Source organism: Rhinolophus sinicus, chromosome 4 (genome assembly GCF_057876585.1).
Source record: "Rhinolophus sinicus isolate RSI-liver-muscle chromosome 4, RSI-T2T, whole genome shotgun sequence".
NCBI classification, from domain to species: Eukaryota; Metazoa; Chordata; class Mammalia; order Chiroptera; family Rhinolophidae; genus Rhinolophus; species Rhinolophus sinicus.
The window spans coordinates 96,294,481-96,305,820 of NC_142504.1; the positions used below are offsets into that span (position 1 = coordinate 96,294,481).

At 40.0% G+C, this 11,340-nt stretch overlaps 1 protein-coding gene across 1 annotated transcript; it reads right to left on the bottom strand.

The window, feature by feature from the left end:
* Nucleotides 1–2,751: 2,751 nt before the first annotated feature.
* On the bottom strand, nucleotides 2,752–10,658 carry ATP5F1A (ATP synthase F1 subunit alpha). Its single transcript, XM_019739687.3, has 12 exons — nucleotides 10,541–10,658; nucleotides 8,940–9,018; nucleotides 8,042–8,211; nucleotides 6,225–6,398; nucleotides 5,976–6,142; nucleotides 5,644–5,792; nucleotides 5,103–5,254; nucleotides 4,761–4,985; nucleotides 4,132–4,239; nucleotides 3,868–4,012; nucleotides 3,111–3,261; nucleotides 2,752–2,975 (listed from the first exon to the last, which is right to left on the bottom strand). Exons 1-12 carry the CDS (start codon nucleotides 10,598–10,600, stop codon nucleotides 2,894–2,896), a joined length of 1,662 nt encoding a protein of 553 aa, XP_019595246.1. The 5' UTR covers nucleotides 10,601–10,658; the 3' UTR covers nucleotides 2,752–2,893.
* Nucleotides 10,659–11,340: the final 682 nt, after the last annotated feature.

Here is an 11,340-nt window from a genome sequence, read left to right on the forward strand (position 1 = left end):
ATCAAACAATACGGTGAGTGTTTAAATAAAAAATTATTTGGGGCAGCCAGATGGCTCAGTTGGTTAGAGCGCGAGCTCTTAACAGGTTTGCCGGTTTGATTTTCACAAGGGCCAGCAAGCTGCGCCCTCCACAACTAGATGGAAGGACAATGAGACTTGGAGCTGATAGGCCCTGGAGAAACAGTTCCCCAATATTCCCCAATAAAAATTTAAAAAGTGTATTACAGTAAAAGACATATTGCCATTAATCCCCCTCAAAATACTCCCCCTCGCTTTGAACACACTTAACCCGTCATTCTTGCCACTTTCTGGAGTTCTGGTCATCTTCTTTCATGTCTTTAGTTGCGCTGTCGTAGCTGCCTCATGGCTGCCTCGATGTCCCGAATTATTTTGACTTTGGGGAAGAGCCAGAATTCGAATGATGCCAGATCCGGTGAATAAGGACACCCCGTAATGTTATTAACCAGAAATTGCCATATACCAGAAGTGATGTGTGACATGGAGTGGTCATGCCTTACGGCACACTTTAAAACACACCTTCTCTCAACCATAGCTCACACCTGACTGTACCGAACACGCTGAAACTTGTCACTGTTACTCAAGTTCCACACGCAGCTCCCCATATTGAAGGTCCCTGCCTTTCTGTCGGATGGCACTTGGCAGCAGCATTCACTGTATTTTGTGATCACAATGGAAATGCTCCATGTCTCACACCACTTCTGATAATGGCATTTTCTGGCAAATAAAAACATTACGGTGTATCCTCATCCACCTTATTCACCAGGTCTGGCACCGTGTGACTTCTGGCTCTTCCCCAAAGTCAAAATGACCACGAAAGGTCACCATTTTGAATTGATTCAGGACATCGGGGCCACGACAATGACTAGACACTCATGAAAGAGGACTTCCAGAACTGCTTCAGAAAGCGGCAAGAAAGATAGGATGTGTTTGAAGCAAGGGGAGTATTTTGAGGGGGGATTAATGGCAATGTGTCTTTTACTGTAATTTTTAAACTTAAAATTTTTAAACATTCACCATATTTTTATCACACTTCGTGTACACATAACACATTCACTCACGCACACACAAAATTGTAGCACAGGCGCCAACTGAAAGAGCCCCCCATGGCCAAAGCTGGAACAATTTGAACAAAAGCAGTACTATCTGATTTGAGATCTCAAATTCAATTTGTAAGATGTTCTACAGGCCTAGTTGACTCCTCAAAAAATTGCCATGAAAAACAAACAAGACCAATGGGATATCATAAATTGAGATTAAAATAGATTTAAGAATTAAAATAGACAAAGGAAATGTAATATTTAAACTTTGGTTGGATTCTGGTGTTAAAAATTCTATTGTGCAAGATGATAGGGAGCTCTTTGGGGAAATTTCAATGGACTGCCTGCAAGATATTGAATCAATGTTAATTTTCTCACTAACCACTCACCAGTGATAAGCTATACAAAAAACACATTTTGACAGCCATTTGGCTGCCACACAAGAGGGCCATTAGGCAGAGTATATTAGACACGCCTGGTGAGAACAGCCTGTGAGGTCTCCCATCTCACCAGTCTGATTAGTAAGAAATAACATTTAAATATCTCAGAATGTTTCTCTTGGTTCGCTGCTGCAATACAATGAGCTGGGCTCTGGCTCAGCAAAACTACCAGGGAAAGGGCCGCACAGGACATAGGTGTCATGGCAGGGTTAAGTGGGGAGGAGCCATTTAATAAATGGAGCTGAAAAGTTGAATATGCATATGGAAAAGGAAAATAGATTTCTGACCTCCACACAAAAACCTAACTTCAGATCGATTGTGATGGTCTTATGTGTCAACTTGGCTAGGCTATGGTATCCAGTTTTTGGTCAAATAGTTTAGACGTTGCTCTGAGGCATTTTTTAGACATGATTAACACCTTAAAATTTTTATCAGTAGACTTTTGAGTAAAGCAGCTTATTCCCCATAACGTCGGTGGGTCCCATCCAGAAAAACCTTGGCAGACCTCAGGTTTTTTCAAGAGAAAAACCCTGAGGTCTACCAAGGAAGAATTCTGCCTCCAGGCCCAACTCTTCCCTGGGTCTCCAAACTGCCCACCTGCCCTTTCTGACTTGTTAGCCCCCACAATCTCTCTCCACATCCTCTGCTATATTTCTCTGGAGAACTCGAATATAACACAGCTTAAGGTCTTAAGACAAAACCAAACCTTTAATATTTAGTATAAAATACGTCTTTCGTCACTAAAGATTTCCTAAATAAGAACGAAAAATACCTTAACAACTGGATTACATTATAATTAAAAGCTGTTTTATGAAGTTATGTTAAACAAGCTACACAACGATAGGATACTGACAAGCGTGCAGAATTCTATTCATTCTGGTATTTCCTTTCTCCGTTTTTGTCCCAATCTTTCATGCTTCCTTTACTATTTTTTTCATTTCCTTGAAAATTTTAGTTGTCGTATTCTTCTCTTGCTTATAGTACCTCTTTATGCAGATGAGTCTTCTGGGCAGAAGCCAGACACTTCCAACATTATCAAATGTGAACTTTGCCACATACACCCAGCTAACCAGTTTATGAATTTCTTGTTAATCACAAACCACTCCAGAATCCTGCGAAGAACTCAGCGGTGAATTATCTAAGCTCCTGACTGTAGTCAGTCAAGTAAAATAAGCTAAGAAAGAAGCATGTTTACCAATTCCTCAAAATAATCTGGGTGTTTTTTTTTAAAGAATCACTCAAACTACAGAAAATCACCAAGCAATATGGAACCTTTATTTTTAATGTGATTTCTGTACATCTGGAGTATGAGAATAATCCTTTTACAAATGGAACTGATTACTAAAAGAAACAATGACAAAACCAAACTGGTATTTGATGTGAATCCATAGGAGTTTAAGCTTCAAATCCAGCCAAGAAGTTTGTTACAATCTCTTTCAGCTTTGCATCTGACTGTTCTGAGATCTTTCCATCAGCCCTATTTGGAAATGAAAGCAGATCATCAGTTCTGACCCAGACAAAAATTCAACCACTAGCCTAACTACAAAAAGAATTTTAACAAGACTTTGTATCTTAAAACTTACAAAAAAGAAGCCATCAATTGTGTTCATACCTGATAGTGCCCAGCAGGGCTTGGTGTTGGCTGATCACATGAGACAAGAAAGCATTCTCGAACTTTGTGATCTTGCTGGGCTCCAGTTTATCAAGGTAGCCCCTTACACCGGCATAAATAACAGCCACTTGTTCTTCAATAGCCATGGGAGCTGAAAAGAAAGAAAAGAACGCCAAGTGAGTTGTTAAATAAATGCCATGTCACCAAAGTAAGAAACTTACTTTTTCCTCCAGTTAATGACATTTCTCTACATATCCCCTATTCTCACTTTCGTAGTGAGAAACTCCTTCCTACCTCCTTCCCCAGGCAAGTTATTTTCTTGCAAGACCTGAAGTATAGTATTGGGGTATAGTCCATAAGCACTGTTTATCATCTGACAGTGTTTACATTGCTTAGATGTAAATAATTTGCTCAACTTTTACATCGATAAATAAACTAAAGTTCTTCTAAATTTGCCAAATTCCACACTCATGGAAGAGGGAAAGGAGAAGACGGGACATCTAATAGGTCTTAATTACCAAAAGAAAGGTATTAAATATATTTAGTAAGTTTTCCCAGTTTTCAAGTTTGTAGCATTTACATTTAAATGTTTTTAATTAAACTATTTATTTAAATTAAACAAAACAGGCATCAACTGCATTCAAAGGACAGAGCCTCTGATGAAAGAGAAGAGCATTTACAACAGTTTGTAGGGAGCTGTGATAGTCCCAGGCCTAACACACAGTAGGAGCTTGACCAAATGAAAAGAGCAACTCACAATACTGTCCTTGCTTCAGCAACTCCGTCAGACGCACACCACGACTCAAGAGTTGTTGAGTGGCAGCATCAAGATCAGAACCAAACTGAGCAAAAGCAGCAACCTCACGATACTGAGCCAATTCCAGCTTCATGGTACCTGCCACCTGAAATACAGAAATGGTTAACTCATACAATACAAAAATACTTAACGACACAGCACTATACAAATACACATTGAGTTTAACCTAATGCTACCCCTCCCTGACAAAGTAACGCAAATTACCTGCTTCATGGCCCTGGTTTGGGCAGCAGATCCAACACGGGACACAGACAAACCAACGTTAATGGCAGGGCGGATGCCTTTGTAGAACAATTCTGTTTCCAAGAAGATCTGCAATGTAAGAATATACACGCTGGGAAATGTAAAGAAATCAAGCATTTAAAATTAAGACACTGTGCTTCAAAAAACTGAAGCCTAAAAACTCTGAGGAAGAATGCTAAGTGACTTCTTATGGCAGAGCCCCTCAAATCTTTCACAACCCAAATCAACCTACATGTTCCATTGCTGAGATTAGGATATGTGTGTGACGTGGGGAACAAAATAGGTAACATTTTATTAAAATATATACAGGTAAAGTAATACGACCTCTGGGATTTGCTCAAAATTATCTAGGGGTAAGAACAGTGGTGGGTACAAGTGAAGCCAAGAATGAAGTGCATTATATATACCATGAATTGATAAATGGGTGAGACATGCATGGGGTTTTACTATACTATTCGCCTTTCATACACATTTGAAATGTTCCATAATGAAAAGTAAAAGGCTTTTAACAAATCATTCATAACCACTAGTCTCAAACAATGCCTTGGAATCAACCTAAGCTTTTACACTTATTTTAATCATAAAAATACCTGTCCATCAGTGATAGAAATGACGTTTGTTGGAATGTAAGCAGACACATCACCAGCTTGTGTTTCTATGACTGGTAAAGCAGTCAAGGAGCCACCACCGAAAGAATCGTTCATTTTGGCTGCTCTCTCCAGCAGACGGGAGTGGAGGTAGAACACATCCCCAGGATAGGCCTCACGACCAGGGGGCCGGCGAAGCAGCAGAGACATCTGACGGTAAGCAACAGCCTACAATACAGAAAAGCGTTGTGAAATTCGCCTGTTAGACAGAAGTTATAATACATTTGTCAACTTGCACTGTGGTACAAATGTACAAACAGATCCTAAAAATACATTTCTTTTGACCTGTTTGGATAAGTCGTCATAGATGATCAAAGCATGTTTGCCATTATCCCTGAAATATTCGCCCATAGAACAGCCAGAATAAGGAGCCAGGTACTGCAGTGGGGCAGCATCAGAAGCAGTAGCTGAAACCACAATGGTGTACTTCATGGCATCTGAGAAAAAAACAGATTTTAGGTTTTACAAAGTTGTCAATATGGTTTTTAAATTAGAAGCTACTATAATAAAAATTATGAGTGCTTTACCTCCAAGTGATTTACTATCAAGATTAACCAGAACCTAATATTGTATGTCAACGATAATTGAAAAATAAATTTTTAAAAAGATAAACCAGAACCAAATAGCTTCTATTTGAAAGAAACTGATAAAACCTTAAAATTCATTGTTTTATGCTATTTTTTCTTGTTGTTTTGTTTTACTTGATTGTATTAGTAGAAAGTCCAGTTCATTAGAGAGTAATTAAAATCAGTCTTCATTAAGCGGACGCTATCCTAAGACTGACAGCTATAGGACTCCGACCCATGGAACTGAAGTTCTTTAATACCTGCATCTGTCAGTCTCTTCACCAACTGAGCAACAGTGGATCTCTTCTGACCAATAGCGACATAGATACAGTACAGCTTCTTCTTTTCATCAGTTCCTTCATTGAAACGTTTCTGGTTAATGATTGTGTCAATAGCAATTGATGTTTTGCTTTAAAAAGAAAGTAAACACAAATCTTACTAAATAAACACTTCAAAGGATTTCCCAATTAAAATTTCACTACTATGACTGATCTGTACTTTCACATTCTACTCTCCCATTCCAAGCCTAAAATGTAATCTTTCCATAGAGCCAATTTTAGTTAGAACTTTTAATAAGCTATTGAGTCTTTACCCAGTCTGTCGGTCACCAATAATTAGCTCACGCTGACCACGACCAATTGGCACCAAACTATCCACAGCCTTAATGCCAGTCTGCATTGGTTCCCGCACAGAGATTCTAGGAATGATCCCAGGTGCTTTCAGGCCAACTCGCCTACGCGTCTTGGAACCAATTGGACCCTGTTAATAAAATGGAAGCCAGAACAATCAGCTTTGATGTTTGTTAGAAGCTACAACCACATCTAATAAATGATAAACCCACCTTTCCATCAATGGCATTTCCAAGGGCATCTACTACACGACCCAACAGCTCCTCGCCAACTGGAACGTCCACAATGGCTCCTGTTCGCTTCACAATATCTCCTTCCTTAATTAGTTTATCATTTCCAAACACGACAACACCCACATTGTCGGGTTCCAAGTTCAGAGACATACCCTACATGGAAGACACATTGAACACCAATGAAGCCTGAGGGGCTTTCCTTCCTATATGCTAATACTACATGATATGAAATAGGGAGAGGAAAAAGCAGTATTGTCCTTTAGGTCTGGGTTTACTCATGTTTCTCCAATAACAATCTTCTTTGGTTAAGACTTTTAAAATAGTAACATGTTCCCTTAAATAATCTTAAGAGTAACATTACAAACCTATCAAGCTCCGTACCAGAGAACTCAAAGCAAAGAAACTGAACAGGTTAAGCTTTTTCCAATCATTTCCTTTGGTTATTACATCTTTTGATCTTTGAGATTCGCCATACACAGTTCAATTATCTAATCAGAATCTCTACTTGTCAGGTGAGTAGAAAGTGAAATTAAAAGCTACCCAAGAAAGAACAAATTTTTACAATATAACAGTACTGGGTCACCTCTCATCATTACAATTGTATTTCAAAATGGTAAGATTTTAGGTCCCTAAATCATGACTAAAACAATAAGGCTATTCCAGATCTGAGTCTGGTCAGTAATGAAAGCTCTGGAGAAGTGCTTAGAATAAACAGAAGACTATAATGGAGTATCATTGGAGGTACATAATCTTTAAAATCTCTGATGTTCAACATTAAGTCACCAACCACATATGGCTTCTTAAATTTCAATTATTCTTTAGTCATGTTTTATAGGCTCAATGGTCTCATACGTATAGTTACCATATTAAACAGGACAGATACAGAGTATTTCCATCATTGAAGATAGTTCTATTGGACAGTGTACATCAAGACTCTTAAAAGCTAAAAGGAAATTCAAGAGTTCACCTATTACAGCCTAACCTTCCAAAGATATATAAGATATATACACTGAGATTAAAAAAAAAAAAAAAAAAAAAAAAAAAAAAAAGGCTTAAATTTTTAGCCAAGGTTTTACAGATACTGATAGAATTTTTGGCTGTATAATTAGTCTTCCACCTTAAGTGGCTCTTTTTCCATACCACACACTAACAAGACCAAGACGCTCTGTTCCCCTCTCTGTGGGTTTAGCGGATAATCCCGCTGCTCCTGGTCCATCCAGATTATTGGGCTCTGCCTTCCTCAGAGAACCCATGATTCTACAACTTTTGTTTCTCATCCCACTGGCCCACTAGGCGCAACCTAACAAAAAGAAGTGGACTTATATCGCCAGAGAGCTTCTGATAGCGACACCACTAATTCACCTCTCAATAACAGATCTACTCTTACTAGAAATACAAAGTCAGTGACTTTCAGCTTTCCACCAGAAATGAATTTTGTTGAAGTTATCAAATGCTTTTGTATAAGATGATCTTAACAGCTACAAAGAACAGACTCAAACGTCTTAGAATTTGGGTAAAGGTTTACTAAAGTGTATATTTAGGAGCTAGTGGATATAACCTATATGTAAATCAGTCAGTCCCTAGAATAAAAACTTGGTTAACCAAAACCCTTAAATTTATTCTTTTCACAACATATGACAATGACCAAAACCCCCTCCTCCTAAACCACTGAAGCAGATTGAGATTTTAAGTTAAAAAAAAAAAAAAAAAAAAATTGGACAATCTCTGATTTACTAAATGAATAACTAAATGAAGACGCCAGTCCTAAAACAGCAAAATTTCACTTTATAATTTACCTTTAAGCCTGAAGAAAACTCTACCATTTCTTCTGCTTGAACATTCCTCAGCCCATGTACGCGGGCAATACCGTCACCAATACTTAAGACGCGCCCCGTCTCTTCAAGGTCAACAGAGGTATCAGCTCCAAGAATGCGTTCCTCAAGAATAGAGGACATCTCAGCAGTGCCTAGTGAGAGGACAACTCTATTACAAAAATGATCTGGTCCCAAAATCTTTTCAAAACCCATTTCCCCAACTATAAAAACTATAGTTTCGGGATCATAATAATCAAATTACATTCTAAAATGTAATATATATGCTTCTATTCAAAAGCTTGGTACCTACTACTATGACAGTGAACCCAAGTGACTGAAAGAAAACTTCACAAGACAAATGTAAACCAAATAAGCAAATAAAATCAAAATAAATATTTTCTACCTTCTACTCCTTTGGTTCCTATGCTTCCCTCTCTACTTCTCTACCAAATTTGCAAAGTGAAAATTCATAGATTAGCAGCTACTGCCTTTGAAAAACAGAGGTTAAAAAGTGCTCCCTTTTGTCTCGTGTTTTAGAAAAGGGAAAAAAAAAAAAAAGAAAATCAAAGATCCGAAGGAGTGCCCACCACCTGACATGTGTACATTCTGTTTGCAGCCAAGGGAACATTATCAGAACAAAGAAGCTGTACTAACATCAAAAGAGAAATATATATAATAAATGTAGTTCATTTCACTAGAACAAGCAAATCTACTGACAGGGCTAACTAGTACATTATAGGTTAAGCATATGACATTCTGTAATAACTAAAATTGAGAAAAAATTAACAAATGGGGAAAAAAACTGTAACAACTATGTAACTTATTTTTCGTTTAATGAGAAGAGAGTAAGTGTGATGTAGACTTAGAAATAATTACTTACCAGTCTTCTGAAGACGAGTGTTGGTGGCATGGAGGTTCCTTGCAGCAATGAAAGATGATCCCAAAGCATGTTTGGAGACCTAGAGCAAGTATATTTTTAAAAATCTGATTTTCAAAACAGACTTTATAAAACTGGCAAGCTTAAATGCAGGCTTAACTGATCAAGTTATCAGTAAAAATATTAATTATATTCAAAATATTTTGCCTAAAATTGGAAGACTATCGCATGAGGAAATACCTTTTGACATATATGAAAGTCTATTACAGTTCCTAATACATTGTAAGTACTCACAACAGTTAACAAGTATCTTTCCCTTTAAACATATCAGGTACTATTAGTTTCACTTTAGATATAATTCAACTGAGTTGTGGAAATTGTCAATAAGATAAACTGTTTCCTAAAAGGGGCAAATCTCACTAGATTTCCTATTTAAAAAAACAAAAACAAAATCCCAAGCAAACAAAAACCTGTAGATGTTGGAATTTGATTAGAAACTAAGAGGTTTGGCATCTGCAACTTGTTTTTTTATACTGCCTTCAACAAAACCTGCAACAATCTGGACCCCTCCTTTGAATTGTAATGCTGTGTCCATTCTGAAGCTTCTATAGGATCTGGATGAAAAGCACTAAAAATGCTTTGATTTGCCAACAGAAATCCAAGATGCTACAAGATGCTACCAGCGGTTGTTATGGCACTAAAAGGATCAGTATGTTAATTTCACCTTTCAAATAGGGACTACTTTTAAGACGGAAAAAAAAAGTAAATGTAAAAGCGTTTACAGAGGACTTAAGGGTTAGGTTCTTCAGTTCAAGGGAGATTAAGTAATGAAGGGCATTAACTTTTCACAAGTATTTTCCAACCTATGTTCTATTTTCCTCGAGTTCGCAATCACGGTCTAACAATTACCCAGGAACGAAGTCTTAAAACACGTCAAACTACCACAAAGCTGTCTTCTGCCAGACCGAGACCATTTAGAAGCCAGCTTCACTGCTGTCAAGGTATCAGTCACATGAAAAGCATATGTGCACCTGTGCGGTGTTTTCACAATCGTTTCAGTATTCAGTATTTCAGCACTAAGAGACTGACTTGCGAAGTATTCAGAAAACCACCTCTATTTGTTGCTTTCCTCTGAACCCCTCGCGGCAGAGGTGAAATGCCGGGGCCTGCTGACCTTCATACAATGTCAGGCTTCCCCAGCTTGCTCTCTCTGACCTTCAGCAAGGGAGTCGCGGAGAATCAGCGGGCCCGAGCATCGCCGTTTCGAAGCAGGCCTCGGACACCTACTAGCGCCCAATCCCTGACCTTCACCCAAGGCCCCTCGCGGGCCGCTCTCAGCAGAAGACAAGAATCCTCCTGAGACCCCATCTCTGGACAGCATCAAGGTCACCGTCTCCCCCCCACCACTCTGCACCATCCCGCACGGATGACGAGCAAAAGGGCTCTTCGGCCGCCAGCCCTGCACCGCCGGCCAGCGGTGCAAGATGGCGGCGCCCGGCACAGCCCCTCACCCTCCTTGCAGGAAAAGCTCCCGATCTAGCGCAGTCACCCACCCGCCTGCACCCCACCGGGCCACCTCCCTCCCGCCGGTTCTCTGCGCTCACCAGCCCGGCCCGCCGAGGGAGGGTGCGGGCCACGGCCGCGGCGACGCGCACGGACAGCATCTTTGCAGCTTCTCTTCGGGTGGTTCCTCTGCAGCCGCAGCCTCCGACTGACTGGGACAAAATGGCCGAGCGGCGAGGAAGGTCGAGGCAGCCTTCCCACCTGACCCGGAAGTACCGCCCCTAGCTTTCACCTCCGGACGCAAATCTCCTTTTTGCGGGGAGTGGGGTGGTTATTTTTTTCTTAAAGAATCATTTTCAGATTTAAACTTCAAAATGACTGATTAGACCTTTGCCAGCTTCAGCCCAGACATTCGTTACACATTTACTTTGGTCTTTCCAGTCGACTTTGAGGTTGCCCAGGGTGACCACGTGGGTAGCGGAAACCCCTGAGAAGCAGTTCCCAGGCTCTATCTGGGGTGTGAGATATTGTTGGTGTCATCCTGTCCCGAGGCCAGGCTGGCGACACTGTGAGGCGGGTTGAAGGTGTCCAGTCCAAGGCTACAGCTGTTGAACATTGGTGCCCGAGCAACGGTAAACAGTTACCTCCCCTCCCCGCGGCCGTGTCTTCCATCCAGCGTTTTCTGCCCAGCGTGTTGACACTCAAATCGCTGGGCCCTACCCCAAACCCTCTGAGTCGAAAATTTGGGGCTATCTGAATTTTGACAAGTACCCATACCGATATGCACTCAAGTTGGAAAATTGCAGTTCTTTTAGAATCGACCTAAGAGAATTCTGTCTGAGAATTAGAGCAAATTGTTTAAAAATTGTAACAGGCACAAAGAGTACAAGTAGAGTGGTTG

What these genes read in the sequence shown, in the direction of transcription:
- ATP5F1A (XM_019739687.3), bottom strand. Translation starts at nt 10,600, where the DNA reads ATGCTGTCCGTGCGCGTCGCCGCGGCCGTGGCCCGCACCCTCCCTCGG. An exon ending in AGTTTTCTTCAGGCTTAAAG is followed by an intron (nt 6,399 to 8,041) that starts GTAAATTATAAA and finishes TCTTCCATGTAG; the next exon opens with GGTATGTCTCTGAACTTGGA. An exon ending in ATTGGTGACCGACAGACTGG is followed by an intron (nt 5,793 to 5,975) that starts GTAAAGACTCAA and finishes TTCTTTTTAAAG; the next exon opens with CAAAACATCAATTGCTATTG.